The 24019-nt window shown below is 54.1% G+C and overlaps 8 protein-coding genes across 8 annotated transcripts; 2 read left to right on the top strand and 6 right to left on the bottom strand.

The window, feature by feature from the left end:
* Positions 1–2: 2 nt before the first annotated feature.
* On the bottom strand, positions 3–7957 carry pyr2 (non-reducing polyketide synthase pyr2). Its single transcript, XM_025547121.1, has 2 exons — positions 1103–7957; positions 3–1048 (listed from the first exon to the last, which is right to left on the bottom strand). Exons 1-2 carry the CDS (start codon positions 7528–7530, stop codon positions 64–66), a joined length of 7413 nt encoding a protein of 2470 aa, XP_025399489.1. The 5' UTR covers positions 7531–7957; the 3' UTR covers positions 3–63.
* A 1076-nt stretch (positions 7958–9033) lies between these two features.
* BO70DRAFT_336629 (adenylate-forming enzyme AfeA) lies at positions 9034–11232 on the top strand. The gene is made up of 3 exons (XM_025541115.1): positions 9034–9343; positions 9401–10482; positions 10550–11232. The coding sequence occupies exons 1-3, from the start codon at positions 9128–9130 to the stop codon at positions 10899–10901; spliced, it is 1650 nt and encodes a 549-aa protein (XP_025399488.1). The 5' UTR covers positions 9034–9127; the 3' UTR covers positions 10902–11232.
* A 175-nt stretch (positions 11233–11407) lies between these two features.
* BO70DRAFT_37471 (putative siroheme synthase) lies at positions 11408–13274 on the bottom strand. The gene has a single exon (XM_025544988.1). The coding sequence runs from the start codon at positions 13138–13140 to the stop codon at positions 11446–11448; it is 1695 nt and encodes a 564-aa protein (XP_025399487.1). The 5' UTR covers positions 13141–13274; the 3' UTR covers positions 11408–11445.
* Positions 13275–13975: 701 nt separating this feature from the next.
* Positions 13976–15892, top strand: BO70DRAFT_362143 (proteasome regulatory particle lid subunit RPN5). The gene is made up of 5 exons (XM_025543214.1): positions 13976–14184; positions 14236–14292; positions 14349–14585; positions 14642–15130; positions 15177–15892. Exons 1-5 carry the CDS (start codon positions 14101–14103, stop codon positions 15777–15779), a joined length of 1470 nt encoding a protein of 489 aa, XP_025399486.1. The 5' UTR covers positions 13976–14100; the 3' UTR covers positions 15780–15892.
* Positions 15893–15975: 83 nt separating this feature from the next.
* BO70DRAFT_379712 (alpha/beta hydrolase) lies at positions 15976–16967 on the bottom strand (the record flags this gene model as incomplete). Its single annotated transcript, XM_025545369.1, has 1 exon — positions 15976–16967. Exon 1 carries the CDS (start codon positions 16885–16887, stop codon positions 15976–15978), a length of 912 nt encoding a protein of 303 aa, XP_025399485.1. The 5' UTR covers positions 16888–16967.
* Positions 16968–18227: 1260 nt separating this feature from the next.
* On the bottom strand, positions 18228–18778 carry BO70DRAFT_371195 (40S ribosomal protein eS27; the record flags this gene model as incomplete). The annotated part of the gene is made up of 3 exons (XM_025544785.1): positions 18228–18410; positions 18517–18579; positions 18776–18778. The coding sequence occupies 3 exons, from the start codon at positions 18776–18778 to the stop codon at positions 18228–18230; spliced, it is 249 nt and encodes an 82-aa protein (XP_025399484.1).
* A 397-nt stretch (positions 18779–19175) lies between these two features.
* Positions 19176–21092, bottom strand: BO70DRAFT_362141 (aminoalcoholphosphotransferase). The gene is made up of 7 exons (XM_025543213.1): positions 20878–21092; positions 20788–20797; positions 20569–20726; positions 20456–20502; positions 20301–20396; positions 19581–20245; positions 19176–19519 (listed from the first exon to the last, which is right to left on the bottom strand). The coding sequence occupies exons 1-7, from the start codon at positions 21015–21017 to the stop codon at positions 19403–19405; spliced, it is 1233 nt and encodes a 410-aa protein (XP_025399483.1). The 5' UTR covers positions 21018–21092; the 3' UTR covers positions 19176–19402.
* Positions 21093–21939: 847 nt separating this feature from the next.
* On the bottom strand, positions 21940–23716 carry BO70DRAFT_37304 (NIPSNAP family protein). The gene is made up of 2 exons (XM_025544892.1): positions 22824–23716; positions 21940–22747 (listed from the first exon to the last, which is right to left on the bottom strand). The coding sequence occupies exons 1-2, from the start codon at positions 23497–23499 to the stop codon at positions 22263–22265; spliced, it is 1161 nt and encodes a 386-aa protein (XP_025399482.1). The 5' UTR covers positions 23500–23716; the 3' UTR covers positions 21940–22262.
* Between the last annotated feature and the right edge of the window lie 303 nt (positions 23717–24019).

Raw genomic sequence — 24019 nt, 5'->3', positions numbered from 1 at the left:
CCAAAATAATTTACCAATTGTGAACGATCCAACTCATCTAATCCCAAGGTGTATATAAAACTACTATTCATCTATCACCAATCTCTGCTGACTCTCACCCTTCTGGACGTTCGGAATGGAGTCACTCGAGAGTTTCGATGCAGCAAGCGTAGACAGATCCCGGATAGACGAGCCACCAATGATCTGCAACACCGGAAGATCAACAGCTAGCTCCTTGACGAACCACTGCCGCAACTCGATAGCCACAAGGGAGTCCACCCCAAGCTCAGTCAACGCAGCCACCCCGGTGAGTGATTCCTCGTTCGACAGCTGCAGTTTCAAGCGAACCGCCTTGATAAAGCCTTGTGCGATTGCCTCGATGGCGTCGTCCATACTCTTCGCTGATTTCAGTTGCACCTTCATCGGAACACCGTCGCTACTTCCAGACACTTGAGATACTGAATGGGCACCGTAGCCGACGAGATTCCACGCTTTCGGGTTCCGTAGCCACAACGCGTTGGGATTCTCGGCAGGGTCAATGACCTTGTATCCGGCAATGACCTCTGGATCTCGGCCGGAATTAGGGCGTCCTGCGAGAATGCCTTCGGCAAAAAGCTCGTGCACGTCGTGTTCAGTCAAGTCTGGTGTTCCTGTGTTCTTTTCGATCATGTCTTGGACGGCACGATCCGCTCGGGCGAAGTAGCCTACCCCCTTGATCAGCCCAGGGTGAATGATACTGCCAACGAGGCCTTGTTCGCGTCGCTGTTGAATCAGTGCGGACATGAATTCTGTCGCAGCAGAGTAGGCGGTCTGGCCGACATTGCCCAGGGGCCCAGCGGCCGATCCAACCAGTATGAAGAAGTCCAGATCATAGCTGCCAAATACGTCGTTCAGGTGGATGCTCCCTTGGACCTTTGGGGCTAGCACGCGTTGCATATCATCCAGCGTCATTTGGGTAAAAAGGCAATCATTGAGCACCATTGCCCCGTTGACAACTCCTCCAATGGGAGGCAGTGTGCTGCGAATAGTGTCATGGGCACGACAGATAGATTCCCGGCTGGTGACATCCCTAATGTAAAGTGTTATTGTCGGCTCTGATTGTCACTGGCTGATTGAAACTTACATTTCCATCCCTAGGACATGGGCTCCCATTGTCGCCATTTCCTCAATCCATCTTGGATCAATATTGGGGGCCCGACTAGCCAGAACCACTGATCGAGCTCCCCTGCTGATCATCCACCGACAAACAGACTGTCCTAGGTCACCGGTCATGCCAACGAGCAAGTACGTTTTCTGTTCGTACAAGGTGACCATGGAACTTGCAGTCTGGATTAGGACGGACACTTTGCCTGGCTGCGACCAATCTAGAAGCGTCAACTGACTCGATCCCGGCGTATGTCTGGACAGGTCTTGGGCAGAGATAAGATCGACGTCATGAGATTTGCCTAATTGCAGTGCAACCCCACAGGCCATCAAAAGGGTCTGTCCGACGTTGACTGGGCTGCTGGATCGAAGTAGACTTGAAGACATCCGACCCAGGCTGGCAATGTCTACTCGCATGATGTCCTCGGGTAAAAGAGTTTCAATTCGGCAATAAATTCCACATGCAGTCCCAGGGCACTTAGCAATGACGGAGATTGCGGCAGGTAGAAGACGAGATAGATCACGAGAAGAGGTTCTCTCGTGAATGAATAACATATCCTTCTGTGAAAGGGTGGATTGGATGCTGGTGCTGAAATACAGTCTGATATCTCGGGTTAGGGCCAAAGCCGAAAGCGCATCACGAACACTTTCAGGCAGGTTTTCGGCTCCATGAACCAAAACAGACGTATTTCGGCGTCCCTGGTTTATAACATGAAGAGCAATCAAGGCTGCAGCCGTCTTCATCAAAAATATCGGCTCTGTAGCCTCGCTCAGGAGGTCTGGGACTTGCCAGCACCACTCTAGAGGTGCGTCAACCACTGAAGCATTTTGATATGATAATGCCAGCCAGCGTGTCTTGCCTTCTGCATCACGACCAAGAATCAAGTACAGAAACCCTGCGCCATCCACCTTGAATGCAGTGAATGTTGAGTAGAGTACGCGGATTTGGCGATGATATGCTCCGTGCATTTTGCCACGACACTCAGATTGCACTGTTTCACGCAAGGCGAATTCACAACGCTTGCCAGATGGAGCAACAACCTCTAGAACAGAACGTTGCAGATCAGCATGGTGCTGGACCACACGACGGTTGGCCGAGTACCGTTGGTTCATGGAGTCGCTCATACGAATACGTGGAATTTTCAGCACGCCCTGTACAAGCCGCAACTCAAACTCGGTGCTATCCACGCAGGCTTCCAGACTATGGTCATTTTCAGGAGCTGCATGAACCAGACGTATAAAATTTGTAGCCAGGGTCTGCGCAGTCGCTTCTCGGTGGTCGAGAATATTCAAATACTGGAAAACAGACTGAGGGTTTTCGTAAGCCATACAGTGAACCATAGCCTTGCTGACACCCCAGTAGGGTTGTGCGCTCTCAGGACCGGCAGTCACCCATAAAAGCTTGCTGACGTTGTTCATCAGTATCTTTAAGCCATTAAAGCGCTCGCCCATGAGGTTTTCATAAAATTGCGAGTCAAGATCGGTCAAACTCAAAGCGCACCACCCAAATGTGTCATGCAGATTCATGGCCTCGAGACTCGATGTCACAACCAAACGAGAAAAGTGCGGTGCAAGCAAAGTCTTTAGTTCTTGTACGATGTCTGCCGTTGCTTCTGTCGCGCCTCCTACCAGGAGAACCTTATCCGACAATGTGTCCGAAAAGTTCCAGGGATCGTGAAGTAGCTGGGTACGGTCATCAATTGCTTGAGACACAAAGGTCGAGTCGAACTCGAGTTGACCTGCGGGTAGAATTGCTTGGAACCCTCCAAAACCGGTCTTCTTAAGCAGCTTCTCCCACTCCTGGATGCAGATGACTGGACTCCGTGAGATTCCTTCCTCTTCGTCGTACCACCAGCTTTTGATGGAGCCGAACATCAGTGCAACACGGTTTATGTCAGTGTTGGTGCCAGCACGAACAACTAAATACCCTCCAGGCTTGAGCAGCCGGCGGATTTTATGCAAGGTCTGTTCCAGTCTTTTGGGGAGAGGCATTGTACCGGCTACAATGACAAGGTCATAAGAATGCTCCGTAAAGCCTTGCTCGAAGGGATCCAGGCCAATATCGAGAACTTTGTAAAGGAACCGGTCTTTATGATCAGACAAAGCCGTCTGTGCCTCCGCAAATAGGGCTGGAGAGATATCCGTGAAGGTGTATGAGCGATATGACTGCTTGATCTTGCTGAGGATCGTTTCTGTGGCCGAACCCCTTCCTGCGGCGACCTCGAGGATGTTCATCCGAGGAAAGCGAAAGGCTATCTGTTCAACAAAGGTTGCCAGCTGGAAGTTGCTAGACTGACTCTCGAATGGGTCATTGTATGGTCGGTCAAATTGCTCTTGTCCACGCAGCAGCTCAGCGCTCCCTCTGATGAAGTCTAACAATCTTTCCCCTGCCGTCCGCAGCTCGGCCCAGCTTTTGCTTGGTAGCATAGATTCCATTACTCTGACGTAGTCCACGGTGCATCCCAACCAATACGGATGACAAATTGGATGAGTACCGTCACTTGTCATGGACAGAACACGATCCATCCAATCTACGATATGGCGGCGGTGCCAATCAAGGTGTTCGTACTCTGTTGGCGTTATACAGCTCCGTGTGTCTCTTATATGTAGGAGCGCACAGTACTCTGCTAGCTTGAGACTTTTATTAAGCTCAGAATCCTCAGATGTATCGTTATGGGTGACCTGGGGTAGAAGTGGCCCCCAAACGATCTCAGAGAAGATAGGGCGGTCCTCGGGAAGCATGAGGGGAGCGACATGGAAGCCTTCGATCTGATAAATCCCGTGGCCATCAAGGTCAAAAGTGCTGACATCTCCAGTCGCGCCATCGGGCTCGACACTATGGAGGAATGCTTCAAAAGCAAGCTGTTCTTTTGTTCCAGCTGAGCCGTTGCAGAACATTGGGTTTATGGAAACATGATCGATGGCCACAGGTATGCGTAGTGTGTGAAGCTGTCCAATATCCATCGCAGCTAGCAAGCCCTGAAGACTGCAATCTATGGTGGCAGGGTGCAGCAGCAAGGAAGACATGATACCGTTATTTGAGACCGTGCCCATCGACCTGTTTGTGCATTTGGTGAGAGCCTTAATACCCCTGAAGGAGCCGCTATATCCCAGTCCAACCTTTTCCAGACAAGTGTAGAACTCGTCAATATCCACTGGTCGTGTCAACAGAGAAACCGGCGACTTAGGAGGCAACAACATAGCATCGTACTCCCCCATGGTTACAGTCAATTTACCTGAAACACAGGTCTTGAGGACACCAGAGACGCTCGCATAGCATCGGAAAGCTCCAAAAACCACATTGTTGCTGGTAGATATCTGCTCCACTTTGAAGATAATCTCCACCCCGGTCATGTCGTTCGGAATGTGGAGAGCACGGTTGATGAGTACCTCGTCTAGCTCTACTAAACGCAAAGACTGATCGTGTGCTATTACTGCAGCCGCCTCCAGCGCCATGACTATGTATCCTGTTGCAGGAAATACAATCTGAGATTGGAATCGATGACCGTTGAGCCATTCTAATTCTCCCCTGCTCAAGTAATTGCGCCAGCGCCACTCGTTGTCACCTGCTTCAGGACTAAGAGCTCCTAAAAGAGGATGCGGTGGGTCTACACGGTGCAGGCGAGCCTTGGTGAGACGTGATGTAAACCGGTAAGTCCGCCTTTTATCGAACGTATATGTTGGCATGTGCTTTAAAATATGGCTCCCATAAGAACTGTCATTGTCAAATAGGGAAAGATATCGCTGGATATCAATTTTTGGCTGGAGGTATGCCCAGAAAAGCCCAACCGCGTGCGCAAATGTTTCGACACTGCCACCGCCGCGTTTGGCAAGACCAAAGTAAGGTATATCTATCTGTGGTTCTCGATGATTTATCCCGGACAGGGTTTGCAAAACCGGTCCCTTGAGCGTAGGATGCGGGCCGATCTCGACCACCAAATTTAAGCCAGGATTATCTGCAAACGCAGCAGTCACGGCCTGCGAGAATAAAACTGGACGGAGCATGTTTTGGGTCCAGTATTGGGGGCTGAGGTCTTCCGTCGATAATTGCTTTCCCTCGTACACGCTAGAAAACCACTTGGTTGTCAATGGATGTGCTTGGATATCAGATGATTCGAGAGAGTGAAGGTAAGGTTCTGCGCATGGAATCATATGGTGAGAATGGTATGCTGTATACACATGAAGGTGGTTCACCGTGATATCTAAGCTTTTCAACATCCACTCAAGATCTTGCACAGCGTCTGTATCTCCAGAGAATGTTACACTGACTGGTGAGTTACTTGCAGCAACTCTGACTCTCCCGCTGAAGCCACCTTCATCACAGAGAGCTTGTGCTTCTTGCCACGGAATTCCACCAGCAATCATCGCTCCAGACTGACCGTTTGCGCCAGCTTGCTTGGTCACGATTCCTCGAAGATATGCGATTCGAATCGCGTCTGTTGCCGTGATTGCATCTGCAGCATACGCTGCCACAATCTCACCTGAAGAGTGTCCAATAACTGCAGAGAAAGTAATACCAAGGGCGCGTAACATATTGACTTGAATTATCTGGATTGCCGTACGGAGGGGCTGCGAGATGCCTGCTTTGTGGAGACTTGACAATGGTTCGGGATTGGAAATTTCCTCAACCATAGAAAAGCTTGGACGTAACTGCGGTGGAAGAGTATCCAAAGACTCTTGAAGCTCCGCCATCCAGACCAAGGCTTTTGGACTGGCGGAGATCGAATCCCAGAACATCTGTGGGTACTGGGCCCCTTGTCCAGTGAAAATTCCCAGCACCTGCTTGGGGGTATCATTGGCCCTGGATACAATGCTAGAAGACAAGGTTGTTGAATTTCGTTTCTTAAGTTCTGCCTGGATTCTCCTTTGGAGGTCCCCCACTGAGGTGGCCGTGAGTATGACTCGATGGCTAAATGCTGATCGTCCCTCTATTAAGGCTGCTGCAAACTTCAGCAAATCGATTTGAGGGTTCCTTTGCAGAAACTCCACATAGCGCTCCAACACGTTGGTCAGCGTCCTCTCTGTAACAGCAGAGAAGGCGAATGGGAGAACTTGAGGTGACAACTCATGCTCTAGGTTGACCATGACGGGCGGTGTATAACTCTCAATGATTGCATGCGCATTACTTCCGCCAAACCCAAAAGAATTAACTGAAACACGACGAGGGCTGCTTCGGGAAAGGCTAGGCCATGGCAACGGCTCGGTTGGTACGCGAAGATGGGAGGTGACGGGTGCAATTACCGGATTTATACGGTTGAAGAGCAGGTTCGGAGGGATGATACCTTGCTGAATGCTTAAGGATGCTTTGATAACACTCGCCAAGCCAGCCGTGCCTTCTGTGTGGCCGATGATTGTCTTGATAGATCCAACATACAACACATCTTCCGATGGTGTATCTCCGAAGAGGGATTCATAGATCGCGGAGGCTTCCTGCGGATCTCCTGCCTGTGTCCCGGTCCCATGCGCCTCGAAAAGTTGGCATCGATCTTCTGGGCGGCGTTGTGGGTCCAGGCCAACACTAGCATAGGTGGAACGTATCAGCTGCGATTGGGCGATACTGGATGGTATGGTGAGACCCATAGTGCGTCCGTCAGCGTTGACTCCTGTGGCGCGAATGATGCTTTCAATATGGTCCCCCGCAGCAATAGCATCGCTCAGCGGCTTTAGCACCACAGCGGCCACTCCTTCACCACGTGCATAGCCGTCGGCATTTTCATCCCACATCCGACATCGGCCAGTGGGAGAAAGTAAACGCATGTTGGAAGCAGCAATGTACTCTCGAGGACTCAGGATCAGATTACTGGCTGCTACTACGGCCATCCGACAGTCCCCGCTCCTCAGAGCACATACACCCTGGTGAAGGGCCACCAAACTTGAGGAGCACGCGGTATCGATGGTCATTGAAGGGCCACGCCAGTCAAAGAAGAAGGACAGACGATTGGACAGCATCGATGCTGCCGTTCCCGATGAAGCATATGTGGGGATCTCATCCCAATCGCCACTGATGAGGTTGCCGTAGTCCATATTCATGAGGCCACAGAACACACCGGTATTGGATCCCCGAAGCCTCTCCATCTGCAGTCCGGCTCTTTCCAGAGATTCATAGACGACTTCCAATAACAGCCGCTGCTGGGGGTCCATCGACTCCGCTTCAGCGTGAGAGATATTGAAGAAGGGGGCATCGAATGCGTAAATATCCTCAGAGAGGAAGTATGATTCCGGGGAGCTGCTGGTGCCATGATGATTGTCTTGGTGATAGAACGCGCTATGGTTGAACCGGTCACTGGGGATTTTGGAGGCTAAATTGCGCGGGTGATGGAGCAGGTCCCAGAGCTTGGACGGTGATGATGCAGCGCCAGGGAATCTGCAGCCCGTGCCGATAATTGCGACAGGCTCAGGAAACGCCATTAGGAAGGGAGTGAGGTCATTAGGAGATAGACGTTGTTAAGGGGGAGAGACGCCGTTAAGAGAAGAGACATTCCATTGAGCAGAGAGAGGGGAAGAAAATGAAGGCAGTAAAAAAGATTGAAAGAGAAAGAATTGAAGGAATGGAAGGGTGTGAATGCAGTGAAGCTCCGAAGGCCTTAGGAACCCGCGTGTTTCTGCCTGTTTTCTGCCTTCTTTTGGCAGTACGACCTTCTTTGCTCCAGGCATCCTCGTCCTCCCTCCTCCACCAACCTGGTTTCAATCCGCGGCTCCAATTGCACTCTGCCACCCCAGTGGGGTTCGCTAGAGGCACTGCGCTAATAAGGCAGGTCTTCCCTTCCCCCCTCACGTCGTGAACCGTCCAGATGATGCGCCTATTTTCTTTGTTTGCTTCAGGCGCCTTCTCCCTCGAGTGGGGGCCAGGGTGTCGCTTAGAAGCCATGAAAACCGAATAACTCTCCTCACCGTCCTGGGAAAGTCGCCTCTATCAGTGGGTCCTATGCAAGTCATAGCACGGCTGTGATATAGTGCGATAGTGCATACAGGAAAGGAGTCCGGACAGGGTGCCTAGGCCCAAGACAGTCCCTTCTCCGGTCTGGACACTACGGGCTCTGTCCGGGGATGTTGCTTGAAGATCCTCGGCTTGGGATTTCGTTGCTCGTGTTCATGCAGGATGACGGCGGGAAGACGGAGAAATGAGGGGGTTCAGTCCCAAGCCCCTCCGACTCTAGCCTCCATTTTGGCATCATCACTGGCTCATCCGTCTCATCGGCGTTCGATGGTAGTCTCTGACAACGCAATGACAAAGTCGGTACGGCATGGGTCGTTATTTCTTCCCCTCTTCATATTTTCTGCTGTCAGTATATGCTCCGGTGACCGATGAAGACATTCGTCTCTATGAGCGATCAAGATGGCTCGAGAGAGTAGAGTGCCGGTCGATGACAGTCAAGCAATGAATTCGAGGCTCATAAATACATCGAGCTCTAACTTCTCGGAACTTGTCGACGATCAGTATTCCGCATCACATACAAGGGTGAGGCCTGCTTATATTAGTCAAGCTTGGAATCTAACTGACGGAATTCGAATAGGTTGTCAAAAACGTACCCACATCCGCAGATCTGCGCTTGAGAACGGTGGAAAAGGGCCTCGATGGCTACATGGCATCATTACCCGCGGCATTCGGTCTTGTCAGACTACGTGTCACAATCACGTCTGTCTTGGTGTCTGGACACCCTTTTGGTCGAGTGGTTTGCTTCACGGGTCCAATAAGGCCGCACGGCTCGTGCGCACGGACACTACGACCGTCCCAAGCCACCAAATAATAGCCTGGCAGCATCGTGTCTAGTATCATCTATTTAGGGTGAGTTTGACCCAAGCTGGCTAAGCTGAGAATGGGTCCAGGTCTAAGCTGACTACCACTGATTGTCCCGCAAGAAAAACTAAAAGACTCGTAATCCAGGCACCCTGACAAGGGGGGAGGGGACAGCACGAGAATACTTAAGATGCATCTAAAGATCTATCACCCGGCCAACTCTCGTGTCGCAGTTGGTCTTCGTATATAATATGAAACCCTATTGATATGAGTTCCCCTGCAGGTCGTCATACAGACGTGCTCTCCTTCGCTTTTGAAGGCTCCGCCGATTACGATGAACATCGACCACTCTACATTGATGCCAAAAATCCCGCGTCTTGTCTCAATGCCTCTCAGCTAAGGCGTCTGGTTCGGACTTTGATTGCAGGCCTGAGATGCTATATCAAACGGGGAGATTGCGTGATGATCCACCTTGAAAACAATGTAGGCGAGGGCCCTCTATGATGATTATAATGACATGAACTAACATCAGACAAATAGTATGTTTATTCAGCACTTTACTTTGCCATTATCGGCGCCGGGGGTGTATACATAGGCGCCAGCCCCGACAGCTCACCTCATGAAATCATGAGTTTCCTCGATCTGGGAGAGCCAAAGCTAATTATCACGTCGAATCGAACCCTCCAGGCCATCCTGGACATCTCATCAAGCAAGGGTTTCTCTTCTAAACAGGTCTGTCTCTTTGACGAGCCAACCATCTCCAACTTCTTACAGTCGAATCCCAATGACCCATCTGATGCCGCACATCTCACAATAGATCATCTTCTCTCCCACGGCGAAGGCGACTGGAACAGAATTGATGACGAATCCCTCTCCAAAACCACCCCAGCAGCCATCTACTGCACCAGTGGCACCAGCGGACTGCCAAAAGCGGCCGTTCTTTCGCACTATGCTATCATCTCCCAGCATCTCAATATTCATTACGAGGTCCCGTATCATGTCCGCAGACTGCTTGTTGTCCCAATGTACCATCGGTTCGGCGCTCTGTGGCACACATTCCCGATCCGTCAGGGCGAGCCCGCCTACCTGCTGCCCAAATTCGACGTAGTCCAGTTCCTTAAGGCTGCCCATCGCCACCAGATAACCGATACATACATTGTCCCAGCAATGGTCCACATCTTGAATCTGACCACTCAGCCCGCGAAGGAGCTTCTATCATCTATGCGCCTTGTAGACGTCGCAGGTGCCCCCATAGACACCGCATCAATGCACAAGTTCCAAACATTGCTGCACAAAGATGGAACCGTATCTCAAAGCTGGGGCATGACAGAAACTGGCCCAGTCTTCTTAAACAAATACGGCGAGCCACACGACAAAGCCAGCATCGGCAAACTCGTCGGCACAAATGAGGTTAAGCTACTCGACGACCATGACAACATCATAAGTGACGACGAAAGTCCCGGCGAGCTCTGCATCCGAGGCTCCGGTCTCCTGACCACCTACCAGAGACGCTCCGACGGGAAAGACGAACAGGGCTGGTTCCGGACCGGAGACGTCGCCTATCGAAACAACGGATCCTACTTCCTCTTCGGCCGGACCAAAGAGATTATCAAAGTCCGAGGGTACGTAACCAACCCCCTCCCCCCAAACCCCCCATTCCGCACCAACTGACCAGTCATCTATACGCAGATATCAAGTCGCCCCAGCAGAGATAGAAAGCGTCCTCCTAACGCACCCGGACATCACCGACGCCGCCGTCCTGGGTGTCCAATCCAGCGACAAGACCACCGAGGTCCCCCGCGCCTACGTCGTGCGATCACAGTCACCCTCCGGGACCAAGATAAGCATAGACGAGATCTACCGGTTTGCGCAGGCCCGCTTGGCAGGCTACAAAGCCCTAGATGGCGGCGTGGTGTTCGTCACGGATATTCCTCGCACCGCAAGTGGGAAGATTCAGCGGGCTAAGTTGGGGCAGATGAATGCTCAACGCGATAGGATTGCCCAGATCCTTTCTCGTAGGGTCACGGAGGTGGTTGTTTAGTTGGTTGGTATCTAGGGCTTTTGGGGGGGCGGCTACACCATCATGATTTTGCTGCAGTAAGTTACGTTGGGATTTGGTTTTGCAGAGAGACTGGGGTTTAAATTGCAATATAGGCAGTCAGTTGTTGGAGCAGGAAAACAGAACAGAGTGATAATCTGTCAATACTACAGTGGCACAGCCATCGTAGATCTCCATCGCAGGAACTGAATAACTGAATCATGCATAGAGCTAGCTCTCTTTTCATCGCAGTCTAATCATAATCAGAAGTCCCCCGTCAAAGCACCTGATGCTGACACGAGGTGCATACCTTTATTAGATAACACAACAACAGACTGGCTTCAGAAAAGCAAAGATCAATCAATACAAGACTCCCCAAACCCACTACCCTACCCTACCCTACCCTACCCTACCCTACCCTACCCTACACACCTCAATCTCCCACTACAATAAGCAAGTCACGCATCAATAAATCTATTGGGTATCTAAACAACGAAATCCAAATCCAGCCAATCGAATCCACATACACCCACCATAACCCCTCACCTCACTCAAGCCCCCTCGTCTCAACACTCAACTCATCCAGCCCCCGAAATCCCTCCTCGACAACCCATTTCTTCCCCTGAGCAGGATGCAAAACATGGCAACTAGCACCCACGACCAACAGCCCAGGCGGTCTGGAGCCCTCGGCCTCGAATGCAGCGGTGACGTGCTCCAATGTTGATCGGATCACGCGCTGATCTGTGCAAGAGGCGCGCTCGATGATCGCGCATGGAGTATCTTTCGGCCAGAGGGTGCGGGGGCGGGACACCGATCCCGACTCCGACTCCGACTCCTCAGCTGGCTCAGTGGGGGTGAGGGTGGTGAGGGAATCGACAAGGGCGGAGAGCCGATGCAACGCCATTAGAAAGACGACGGTCTGCGAGGGAACATAGGTGGGTGGATCAGGGGCGGCGCCTTTCCGTCCTGTCCCGGTGCAGACGAGGACCTGGTCGGAGACGCCGCGGTGGGTGGCAGGGATATCAGCGAAGAGCGGGGCGCTCAGAGCGCTGGTAATACCGGGGAGCACGACGGGGGTGAATCCGTGGGCGCGGAAGAACTCGAATTCCTCGCCGCCGCGGCCGTAGAGATAGGGGTCACCCTGCTTGAGACGCAGGACGTGGCGGCCGCGACGCAAGGAGTCCAGGCCCAGTTTTAAGAATTCCTCCTGCGCCTGGTCGGCGTTTCCGGGGAATTTGCGCGCGATGTGGACTTCTGTGCGGCGGGGGATGAGGTCGAGGACGGGGGCTGGGACGAGCTTGTCGGCCAGGATGATGTCGGCGGTTTGGATGGCGTTGTGGGTGGCGCGGGTGAGAAGGTCGGGGTGTCCCGGGCCGGAGCCGGCGAGGACGATTTTGCCTTTTTGTGAGAGGGTTTCGAGACTGTTGGCGTCCTGGGGGTTTTCTTTGCCCGAGGTGTAGGCTTCAAGGATGGTGGTGATGTCGTCGTCGGTGATGGCGGCGAGTTTGCGAAGCGGCCAGTATTCGCAGATCTGGGACAGCCAGCGCATGCGGCGCGTTTTGGCGGCGGAGATGTCGTCTTCTGTTACTAGTGTGTTGAAGGTGTGTCGTTGGCCGGTGGAATCATCTTCGTCGCCTTCGAGTGGCGCATCGCATAGCCCGGCGGCGTAGTCTTCGGCCCAGAGGCGCTTTCTCACTGCTCCCAGCCTGTCAATGGCGTTTCCGAGGTTTGAGGGTAGTCCAGACGAGATTTCTCTTCTGAGACGCGAGGCCAGCTTGCAGCCACGCCCTGACGTCGTGATGCCGATGTGCAGAGGGCCATCCGAGTACGTGGACAGCAAGCTGAATGTGCAGAGCTCCGGAGCATCGGAGACGTTGACTGGGATTCTGAGACGACGGCAGAGCTTGGAAATGTGAGCACTCGTTGGGTGGTTTCCGCCCAGAGTGACAAAGACCGTGTCTACGACGTGGTCGACTTCCTCTCTCCCGAGGCTGGTGAGATGGTCGTCTTGGAACTCGCTGCGGATCCATTGCACGGAGCCGTTCTCGATCCGCTCCACCAAGGTGTATGGCAGAGTCTCTGTGTCTGGGGTGAGGAGAATCGGCTTTGCACCCGCCTCGACGCTCTTAGCACACCGGGCTGCTGCGAGAGGGTTTGCCCCGATGATCAGATGCACCTGAGACTCGACATTTACGGCTGTCAGCAAAGGCGCTGGGGAGCCGTTATCGGAAGCGTCTCTCATGATGGAATTGCCACCGCGGGGACTTGCGATCGTGTTGCAAGCTCAAGATTGTCCCTGGAGTTCCACGGTCTTTTGGCTGACAGTCAAGGTAGGTCTTGGATAAAGACGAAGAGAACCCAGACAGGAGATTGGGGCAGTTTTATGTTTTCCTCGCAGGGCCAAAAGATAGCCGATCAGTTAAGATTTCCAGGGTTCTGCAACTCCGCGGAAAAGCCCAACCTGCGGAAGTTCGTCACCACTGGCAGATAATCAGTCACGTTCGCTCCCACTCAGCAGCCTGCCAGGTCGATAAGCCTATCTCGGTGATCAATAAAAGCCCATGCCACAGAAAACCTGGGAGAATTGCAGTCATCCACCGATGGGGAATTTATAGATGCACTGCCCGATGCGGTTAATGTGATATTGCGTGATCGGACACTCTGCCTTACGTAAGCCGTCTGGCTGCCGGATTGGGACAGGCCGGGTCTTTGCCAGTTGGCGGCCATCTTGGAATATCCATCGGCCATTCATTCAGCCACATTTCGGTCCCTGCTCTTGTTGTGGAAAGCTGGGACGAAGTATGAGGCACCTGTCGGCAAAGGATCAGTAACTGTCACGCGGTAGGGAAGTTTCAGGCACCGGGTATCAATTAGCAGCCATTCTGGTCAATGAGACAGCAATTAAGGAATTTGACACGCGGATCTGAGTAGACGACTGCACAGCGTGGAGAGTAAACAACGAGCTGGTTGCCTTTGCTGCCCGGAGCAGCGGTGGCTCACGTGACGCGGCGGCGCCAGCTCTCGCTGGGTCGCTGCACGTCAGAGCTCCGATCCGGGCGATGCTTCCACTCAATCTCCATCTCCCCTCCCAGAACCTCATCGCCTCACGCCTTCCTCATCCATCCTGCGTCTTCTCCGAATTCCCATCCTTTCCCCGTCTAATTTCAGTTTCCCCCCTCCGCCGTGACGCTCACTCGTCACCATGTCCGACACCTTGTTGAAGCCGGAGAAGGACTTCTCCAAGGAGGCTGACAAGCTGGTCCCCGAGGCAGAGCAGCTTGCCAAGGTAGCACCACTAAAGCTTCCCTCCCAAGTGCCGAAGGTTAACCATCCCTAGACCGATGTGCAAGGCGCCATTGACAAGCTCCTGATATTGGAGAAGCAAGCAAGACAAGTGCGGCCCTCCGTCCGTCCCTTTGGCGAATAACCCGATCCTAATATACTTTGCAGGCCTCGGATCTTGCCACGACATCCCGGATCCTCGTCACAATCGTCACAATCAGCAAGACCTCCGGCGACTGGAACCTCTTGAATGAGCAGGTGCTCCTGCTGTCCAAGAAGCATGGCCAGCTCAAGCAGGCCATAACGAAGATGGTGCAGGTGGTGATGGGATTCCTGGAGGAGACGCCGAATATGGAGGTCAAGCTGTCGGTCATCAACGGCCTGCGGACTGTGACCGAAGGAAAGGTCGGTGCCATGGCTATCAGTCCCGCTCAACATCTTGCTGATGCCCTTCTCCGCAGATCTTCGTCGAAGTCGAGAGAGCCCGTGTCACTCGCATCCTTTCCAACATTAAGAAGACCCAAGGCGATCTCAATGCGGCCGCCGACACCCTCTGCGAGCTGCAAGTCGAAACGTTCGGATCCATGACCAGAAGAGAGAAGACGGAGTTCATCTTGGAACAGGTGTCTCTGTGCATAGAACGGGGCGACTGGACGCAAGCCACGATCCTCAGCCGCAAGATCAACAAGAGATACTTTGCCCGCAAGCCGAAGAAGAGTGCCGAGGAGATCGAGAAGCTGAAGAAGGAGGTCGAGGAGCGGGAGAAGACGCGCCAGCCGGATGAGGCCCCGATGGAGGTGGACGACGACGTGACGGACCTGAAGCTCCGCTACTACGAGCAGCAGATCATCCTCTCCAACCACGACTACAAGTACCTGGATGTTTGCAAGCACTACCGCGAAGTCCTGGATACGGATTCGGTGCAGAACAACCCGGAGCAGCTTCAGGCTGTAAGTTCCCTCGTCTGATATTCCTTGCAAAGCTAACAACATCCAGGTTCTCGCCCGAATCGTCTACTACATCGTGCTGTCGCCGTACGACAACGAGCAGTCGGATCTGCTGCACCGCATCCAGCAGGACTCGCGGCTGTCCGCGGTGCCCGTCGAGGCGCGGCTCGTCAAACTCTTCACCATTCACGAACTGATGCGCTGGCCCATGGTGGGCGAGCAGTTCGGACCGCACCTCTGCAACACGGACGTGTTCAGCGCCCAGCCTAGCCAGACGGCCGAGGACCAGCCGCACCGGAGGTGGCAGGACCTCCGCAAGCGTGTGATCGAGCACAACGTGCGGGTGGTGGCCAAGTACTACACGCGGATCGAGATGGGCCGGCTGACACAACTACTGGACCTGACGGAGGAGGAGACGGAGAAGTACATCAGCGAGCTGGTCACACTGAAGACGATCTACGCGAAGATCGACCGTCCGGCGCGGCTGGTCAACTTCGCGAAGCCGCGCGACGCGGACGACGTGCTGAACGAATGGAGCAGCGACATGAAGAGCCTGCTGGGGCTGCTGGAGCGGATCGACCACCTGATCACGAAGGAGGAGATGATGGCGCGGATTCTTCCATCTCGGGGAGAGAAGGGCAAGGCCCGTTAAGTGTGAATAGCAATTGACACCGACTGACACTAACGCGGGTGTACAATTACGATAGTAGAATGGAACTGATGAGCATCCCACAAACACAGCTATAAACAAAACATATGTATGCACAGGGTAATCTAATCTAGATGTATCTCATCTATGCCATCTATCCCCCGGACCTCTCCCCAACCCCAACAACACCAACTCCCCTTCAAAACGGTAAATCCATATCATTAACATCCTCCTCCATCACGCCCTTCCCCTTCCCATTCTTCCCAGCCCCCTCCTCATCCGCCAAAACCCCCCTCACAAACCCCACCACAGCATCCAAATACGGCCTCTGACTCGGCACAAAATGTCCCCCAGGATGAAACACCACCCTCCCGTCGTCATCCCCAGACCCAAGACAAGCCTCGACCAACGCCCTACTCCTCGCCTCCTCCACCACGGCATCCAATGTCCCCAGCACATGCAACACCGGGGTTCTCACCCCCGGCTCATAAAAGCCCCTATACCTGGGCCCCGGCGCGCGAAACCCACTATAACAGACCGCGAACTTCAGCGCGGGCTGGACGCGCCACACCTCGTCCCAGACCTCTGGCACCTGGAACCCAGGGACACCGGAGAACTCGGACCCCTGGCACGCGACCGCGGGGTCCCGGAAGCGGGTCATGGTTTCGGCGCGGCCGGGCTCGAGCAGAGAGGCGATGAGCGCGGCCATGGCGGCGCCTTGCGAGAAGCCGATCACGGCGTCGAAGGGGCCTTCGTTTTTGAGGACTTGGGCGATGGATGACAGGCCTGTTTCGAGCCCGGAGTAGAGGGGGGGGTTGGTTGTGTCGCTGCGGCGGAACCAGCCGTAGGCTTCTGTCGAGGTATCATCATCTGTGCTGCCGCCTTCTGTTGATGTTGATGTTGATGTGGTGCTGGTGCTGGTGGAGGGAGGCTCGTAGCCCGGGATGTCGGAGGGGAGGAGCTGGATCGGACCGGTTGGGTAGACGGTTGTCACGGCGTGGGTGGGGGAGAGGGCTTTGGTGAGGTGTTTGATTAGGGCGCGGGATTTGGCGTGGAAGAGAGGGCCGGATTGGGTGTAGCCGTGTAGGCAGAGGATTTTGAGGGGGGGCATTTTGTTTTTGGTGTTATTTTTTTGAATTTCGGGGGGGTGTAGGATAGAGGGTAGAGATTGGAAGAGGTGGGAGGTGAGAGGAGTGAGTCGGAAGAGTGAGGGGATGAGTTTGTTAATGTCGGGGAGAGAAACTGGACTAGCGGGAGATAAGATAAGCAGTCGGGGTTAACTATCGTGCTGGATGGTAACAGAGACTGGGTTGGGGGGTTGAATGGGTTTCTTTACTTGTTAGTGAGCTTGTGGTGGGCTTTGGGCTGAGGAGGTTTGTTTTTGTTTTGGGATTGCGTGTTGTCAATTATACCGGTGTAAACATTTGCTTTGTGAGACGGATGGAGGGTTGAGGGTGGAAGGGGTGGCTGCTGCAGATAGGGCAATTAGATGGAAATTAAAGGGGAATGGTCAGAATGTGGTCAGGAAGAAGCCTGCGGGGGGTTCAGATGAAGTACTACTTACTAGTCATGCACCAGGGATGTATCTACATGGGTCATTGGGGGGGGGGGGGGGGCAGGGCATGGGAGGGATACTGGATACTGATAGACTCAGCTGGACCCGAAACTACATGCATCGAATACGCTACGCAGAATGCGGGGGGCAGTGGATCCAGATCTACCACCGAAGCAAATAGACACTGCCGGATTACACACTACTGCTGTCTACACTACCAGTCCATACTGACCAAATCAAGCATACGATTGCTACCACACGAGGGTATAACAACTCTGCAGTACCGGGAGTCCTCTTCAGGACCACCAGCCTGCAGTCCGGTCACGTCACTTCAAGCAATGCCGGCCATCACACATTCATCTCCACGTATATCCTCGACCGGATCGAATTCCTGCAGCAACCGGCAATGCTTGATGACACGGGACCAGGCGTTGTGTCATCCCATCGGGCCCATAGTTCAAGGTACATGCGTCGATTCACACGTCGTAGGTACAAGGAACACAGCGCAACGGGACGAAATGAACTCATCAAAAACAACGAGAAAAGGATAACGGCAACCGCAAGAGTGACTTGACTTGACTTTGTATGGACCGATCATGTGAGCCAGATATCCGGAACTCCCCTGCAGGAAGAGGTCGAGCAAATTCAAAAAAAGAATAATAAAAGGAACAACGCTTTTTTGGATATAATCAACAGGGGTGTTGCCTCTGGTTCGAAGATTTTTTCATTTTCCCTTGTGGTTTCTGCAGCGCTTCTCGCAAGGGGCGAGAGGATTTGATTCCATCTTCTATCTGAATCTGCCTTCCTCCACAGAAAAACGAGATATATTAATCCATCATCATCGAAGAACGCCACATTGCTTTCATCATCGCTCCGGCACCGTTGCGGCGAGTCATTTACTTTCTGCGGAAAGAGCAGCCCTCGGTGAGACGGGCCTTGCCACCGGTGGGCTGGCAGAGGACGGTCGAGCAACCAGCGCAGACGACGACGGTCTGGGCGTGGGAGAAGACGGTGGTGATGGTGAAGCAGCCGGGGCACTTGACGTCCATGAAGAAGGAGCGGGGGGCAGGCACAAGGGTCTGTCGAGAGAGAGAAAAGGGGGTCCGGTATCAGCCATCCGAACAATTGTATATTGATTCCTCCTGTATCTTGAATTCCCAATCCGGAGTTCTGGCATCGTCATACCTTAAGCTTGTGCTTGCGGGCCTCAGCCTGAGGCGTGGGGTTGAGGAGGTCGACCGCGAGAACCTATTTGATGAAAAGACAAGTCCGTCAGCACCACATTCCTGGACGAAAATTTCGGGGGGGGGTCCCTTCGGGCGGCGGGATGGTGATAGCGACGGCGAGCACAAATGATAGCAGCGGGCGAGCCCGTGTGTGCAGGCATGCAGAGGGATGTGTCGAAAGCCGAAGAGGGGGATGGGGTCGAAGGGCGTTAACGTACCATCTTGACGAGACAAAAAGTCGATCAGCGAAGGGGGTTGAATGAAGCGCTGATGGAGATGGCCTGCTTGAGGGTGAAAAGGTGGTCTCGTGGAGATGGCGAGGGCTGAAGGGAATTCTCGACGGCGTCACCCACGGCGGCCCGTTTGGGGGCAAATAGGGTTGCAGCCCTCTCGCTAAGACTGCCCGAAGAGGCACTGCTGTCTGCCGTACTTCGCGCTGCTTGGGGGGTGCCGGCCCGCCGCCCGCCAATGGCAGCCCGCTTATCTCAGCATTCGATGCAGTCAGCGCAGTACTCCGTACGTGTACCTCTCCACCTTCTATCTACACAGCACTCCGTACTCCCGAGTACTACTATCCCGATGAACGCGCTCAACAATTCGTACTAATACATTTCTATCGCTAATCCAATACTGCGCTGTCTAGATTCGCACATAACACAGGTTGGCCCGGTGACATGTGCCTGCCATTCAGACACCGGACTACTTGTGACATCGCCCCTGCGTCTGCTATAGCCCCGAAATTGAACTACTCCATCCAATTAACCCACCCTTTTATTGCGGCTCGGGCCCTCTCCGCATAATGCAACACCACTTAAATGGCACACCACAACTTCCACGTCATCTCATTAATTCGACTTCTTCGCGTCTCCGTTCGTGATCACCACTTCCACCTCCACGTGCGGGTGCTTGATGGTCAAGCACCAAATGTCGATGTAGTCGCATATCGTCGTGATGATGTCATGCTGTTCACGATTAGCGTCTCTCTCCACCAGAACCCACGATGGGGTGATGCTCTGCACTTACCACGAAGCTGCCATAGATACCGACCGACAGACCCAAACACGTCCACATGAAGGCCACCTGGCCGGCTCCGTCGCCCAGCACGCTCGCCCAGTATCCGAAGTACGCCCCGGCGCTGTCGACCACGGCCAACGCAAGCGGAACCAGAAGCATGTTGAAGTAAGGGAAGCTGGCCTTGACCAGGTGTGCGCAGATCATCCGGCCCACGGCGTACGCATTGATCAGGCCCACGTACAGGCAGAACGGAACCATGTAGTTCTCCAGGATGGTCGGCTGCAGGTAGAGGTAGGCCGGCACAAGCGTCCACACGGCGACAAGGGGGACCAGGCCCAGCAGGGGCGTGATGGCATCCTGCTTCCGCTCGCGGCGGATCTGCAGGACGTGCACAATGCTGGAGCCGATGGCGAAGAACAGGAGGACGGCACCGTAGACCAGGTACCACTGCGTAAAGGCCATGTTGTAGATGTTCTCCGGGAGGAAGCCCAACTTAGGTACGCCAATGGTCTGAAGCATGGGTTGGTGCCAGAAACTCCCGCCACCCACATAGGCAGTAAACGCAAAAACGACACAGATGGTCAGGACGCCCTCCACCGGGCCCGAAATGATTCCCAGGGTCAGCACCTGCGTGTAATACTCGTCCCAAGTCTGAATATAGAAGGTCATGGTCGCTGTATCACATCAGCATTCTCCAATGCTCCTATTCAAGCCAAAAGGGCCACGTACATCCGAACAGGGTCAACAGAGTGGCCCATGACTGGCCGAGATTCATCGCCGCGGCGAAGATCAGGACCCCCAAAGCCGTGTTGCATGCATCGACGCCTAGAGACGAGTCTTAACCCCGGTGCATCTTCCAGTCTAGAGACCCGCGCGGAACTTACTGTGATCAAACAGCTCACCCAGAGGACCGCTCTGCTTGGTTCTCCGCCTGCAAGATCGATTTAGCATGCCGTCTACCATCCAAAGTTATGGGGGCGCGAGGGGCAGTTCATACGCTTGGATGCCGTCTACGCCGTCAAACGTCTGATAGAGGAACAACCCGAGGGCGCAACTGGCATAGACCCAGGGGGGGCAATCCTGGTCTAGGGTCGGGTTGTACCACAGGATGGTGAAGAAGTTGACTATGACAAAGAGGAACCCCGTGAGGGTGATCTACCAGACCTCAGTTATTTGACCCATTCCCATTCCTATTCCCGTCGCAGAACAGACTTACGGCATTAGGACTAAGACCGACGACGAGCCCATCGGTTAGCCAGGTGAGAACATCAATTAGAGACAAATCAAACCGGCTTTCGCTACTTACGCCATGCTCATGGGAAAGAACTTGATCACAAAGTTATTATAGAACGGCTTGAGAACATATCGACTGATAAGGGACAGATCGATGCCTGCATAGCGGTACTCCCGCAGCTTGGGCAGTTGATGCTGGCGAATGTACACCATCGTGTCTGCTGGTCAGTAGTGTGTCCCTGGGATACAAGGAGCAATACGACCGGGAGACCAAGACAGAGAATTTTGTTTGGGGGGGGGGGGGGGCGACACGCGAAAAAAGCCAAGCGGGCGGGCGGTCGAAATGGAGTTGACGCCAAAATTGCGAATGCGCGGGAAACAGGGAAACAAGGGCCGAACGGCCAATGGGAGAAGGGCGGGGGCGGAGAAGAAGAGATGGTGATTAAAAAGCCAATACTATCTCAATGGACGAAGAATAGAAAGAGAAGTACAAAAAGAATAGAATAAAAGGAGATGGGGGGGCGAGGGAGGGCGTGGGGAAAACGGCGGGCGAGTCAGTTGTTGATGTCTGTCTGTCACTTTGTCGAGTCCGTCCTGTTTTTTTTTTCTGCCGGCGGAAAAGCAGCGCAGGCAAGGGCGGACGCGGGGACCGGCCGGGACTTCGCGCCGCAGCCAAGCGGCGTCCGATACCGCTTGGGGCGGTAGTCGCCCAGTAGTCCTGCGCACAACTCCCTCCGCGTCAAATCCCACCGCGTCTCGTCTTTGCCCTCAGTGGGTTCGCTCGGGATGCCCACGTGCTGCTCTACCTTCATTCGCTGGCCTGTTTGGCCCGGGTCTCCTCTTTTCTACCGGCGATCGTCGTGGGACAGTGGGGGCCCAAAGCGACAGCAACCAGTCTGCGACTCTGCTGAGTCTGGCGAGTGGCGAGCGAGGCAGCCTCTGACGACGACCAACTGGATTCAGTCGAATCCAAGCGGGGGAGACACCACAGGCGCTAGAAATGGTAACGAAGCGGGACCATAGATCAACTTTGTTCGCTGCTTGCAGACAGGATGTTCCCTGCGAGGCTGCCACGGCACAGTAAATGCGAGATGATAGATAGATAGATACAACAAAGGAACAGTTTGAATGTAGGCTAAAATGCTCGATACGATACAGTCAAGGCACCCCTCCCATGGCCGGGCCAGGGTCGGGAACAGTGGGCGGTGTGCACAATACACCAGGCTCCAGCCCAAGGCTCCCAGGCGCCCAAGAGTGGATTGTGTGACAAGAGACGGGCTGGTTTACTCCAGGCTGAATCTGTCCGACCGTCTCCTGTCTGTCCCCCTGCTCTCTGTCCATTCCCTGCCCACGGCGCTCGGATCATCAAACAACATCATTCATGCTTGGCTCTGTACGCCCGGGTGCCTCCATTGGAGGACCTTGTCTCGTGACCGTCACCATGTGATCGCTGCTGGCTTAGCCAACAGGACTCCACGGCATCGGGATCAGGATCCGGCTTTTCATGGTCTGGATCAGAGGAACCGTCTTGTGCACCGTGTCGGCCCAGCCTTCGATGCCCCAGGACTGCTCCCGGCGAACTTTACGCTCCTCGAGGTTCGCAAACTGCCAAAGATGGTGCACCGTGTTCAACTCCCCAATCTGTACAAACCACGCTCCAACACCCTCCATGACTTCCCGGCGGGCTTTGAGTCCGTGTCGCCAATGTGTCTCCCACTCCAAGAGGTTCCCAGGGTGCAGAGTGTACGATCGAAGCTCGAAGAGACCACCGAGGCGTCGGGGGGGAGTCGTCGGCCAGAAGGAGAACTCCTGCATCAAAGATGTCTTCTTGCTCTTGATCAAACTCTTCAGTTTCCGGTCGAAGTCAGGGAATTCGGGGTGGCTGGAGATGTTGTGCAGAGAATCGTGGTAGCCTTCGTAACGCTGATATTCCCAGATATGAACTGCACGAACAGTCAGCACTTACTGCCCAGAAGCGTACAGTACGCCATCAGAGATGGGGTGGGGGCTCATCAGTACCAAAGGTGTCGTTATCCCCAACCTGCGTACGCCAACTTCCAACCAAGTTCACTCGGTTCTCTGGGTCGGCGGCCATGCGGGGATACCACTGGCCCACGAGGTTGACGTAATCATCGACTTTGTCGGGCTTGACGTCGTGGAAGACGATCGAATGCACATACTTTCCACGGGCGAGGACCTGCGAAAACGACCGCTCGATATCCTTGTCCAGCTGCTGGCCTTCCTTCGTTCCGTAGATGAGCGACGACAAGGGGCCGCGCTTGGGAGACTGACTCGCTTCCAGCAGCTGCTCGTCTCCTAGAATCCGGTGGGCAGAAAGTGAGCCTAAAGCCTTATGATCAAGCACTCCAGCAGCATCAAAGACGGGAACATGGTTACTGCTCGCATTGCTCGCGCGCGGAGCAGTGGGAGCGGTAGCGTACTCACGGAGGCGATCACGGGGTGCAGGGGATGAGGCAGAGGTGGAACCAGAAGCATCGACAAACTGACTCTCTTGCTGTTCTCTCTTCTTGCGAGCGACCTCCAGGTTCTCGCGGAACTCCTTCTGGCGTGCGTTAAACTCGGTAGCCGAGTCGGGGGTGATGTCACGGATAGAGGGGGCGCGGAACGCAGTGGCAGAGGAACTGAAGGGGCGAACCAGCGAGGACGCCGGCCGCAACACACGAGGGGCGAGCATGATACAGGAGCTGGATAAAGCTGTACAAAGGCAGGTAGATGTGGTTGAACGGGAAGGGGGCAGGAAGTGGTGTTTTAGAACAGCAACTGTGGTCGGGGAAGAGGTGTGGATGTGAATGAAGGAGGGAGGACGGGTGTGGGTGTGGGTGTGGGCGTGGGCGTGACAAGCCAAATAGGTAGGCGAGCGAATACACAGAGGAGGGGGTTTCAGGCGAGAGGGGAAGTGGGAAAGCTGCGACGACAGCAATAAGGGCAGGGATGGGGAGGAGAGGGAGAGAGGGAAAGAGGGAAGGAGAGGTACGAGGTCGACACGCGATGGATGACCTGACCGACGGCTAAAAGGAAGGAGCACTGCAGCAGGAGCCCACGGAACCAGTCAGGTAGCAAGCTTCGAGGCCAAGGTCAGCAAAGAGGAGGATCGATTGTCGGGCGGAGAATGAATAATCCCCAATGGCGGTCTTCGGTTAATGGATACGGGGGGGATGGATATTGGGTGACAGTCAAATGGCGCCAATGGAGAG

Source organism: Aspergillus heteromorphus (assembly GCF_003184545.1).
Source record: "Aspergillus heteromorphus CBS 117.55 chromosome Unknown BO70scaffold_12, whole genome shotgun sequence".
NCBI lineage: Eukaryota > Fungi > Ascomycota > Eurotiomycetes > Eurotiales > Aspergillaceae > Aspergillus > Aspergillus heteromorphus.
The sequence above is the reverse complement of the archived record's forward strand: the minus strand, read 5'-3'. Positions and strand labels throughout refer to the sequence as shown.

Bases quoted from the DNA above. Each gene is read 5' to 3' on its own strand.
- BO70DRAFT_362143 (XM_025543214.1), top strand. From the start codon at position 14,101: ATGTCCGACACCTTGTTGAAGCCGGAGAAGGACTTCTCCAAGGAGGCT. The intron at 14,185-14,235 runs GTAGCACCACTA...AACCATCCCTAG, and splicing joins AGGCAGAGCAGCTTGCCAAG to ACCGATGTGCAAGGCGCCAT. The intron at 14,293-14,348 runs GTGCGGCCCTCC...TATACTTTGCAG, and splicing joins TGGAGAAGCAAGCAAGACAA to GCCTCGGATCTTGCCACGAC.
- pyr2 (XM_025547121.1), bottom strand. From the start codon at position 7,530: ATGGCGTTTCCTGAGCCTGTCGCAATTATCGGCACGGGCTGCAGATTC. The intron at 1,049-1,102 runs GTAAGTTTCAAT...ACTTTACATTAG, and splicing joins CATGTCCTAGGGATGGAAAT to GGATGTCACCAGCCGGGAAT.
- BO70DRAFT_37471 (XM_025544988.1), bottom strand. From the start codon at position 13,140: ATGAGAGACGCTTCCGATAACGGCTCCCCAGCGCCTTTGCTGACAGCC.
- BO70DRAFT_336629 (XM_025541115.1), top strand. From the start codon at position 9,128: ATGAGTTCCCCTGCAGGTCGTCATACAGACGTGCTCTCCTTCGCTTTT. The intron at 9,344-9,400 runs GTAGGCGAGGGC...TCAGACAAATAG, and splicing joins TGATCCACCTTGAAAACAAT to TATGTTTATTCAGCACTTTA. The intron at 10,483-10,549 runs GTACGTAACCAA...ATCTATACGCAG, and splicing joins GAGATTATCAAAGTCCGAGG to ATATCAAGTCGCCCCAGCAG.
- BO70DRAFT_37304 (XM_025544892.1), bottom strand. From the start codon at position 23,499: ATGCTCGCCCCTCGTGTGTTGCGGCCGGCGTCCTCGCTGGTTCGCCCC. The intron at 22,748-22,823 runs GTACTGATGAGC...CTGTTCGTGCAG, and splicing joins TGGGGATAACGACACCTTTG to TTCATATCTGGGAATATCAG.
- BO70DRAFT_362141 (XM_025543213.1), bottom strand. From the start codon at position 21,017: ATGGTGTACATTCGCCAGCATCAACTGCCCAAGCTGCGGGAGTACCGC. The intron at 20,397-20,455 runs GTAAGTTCCGCG...ACTCGTCTCTAG, and splicing joins GGGTGAGCTGTTTGATCACA to GCGTCGATGCATGCAACACG. The intron at 20,246-20,300 runs GTACGTGGCCCT...GATGTGATACAG, and splicing joins TCTGTTGACCCTGTTCGGAT to CGACCATGACCTTCTATATT.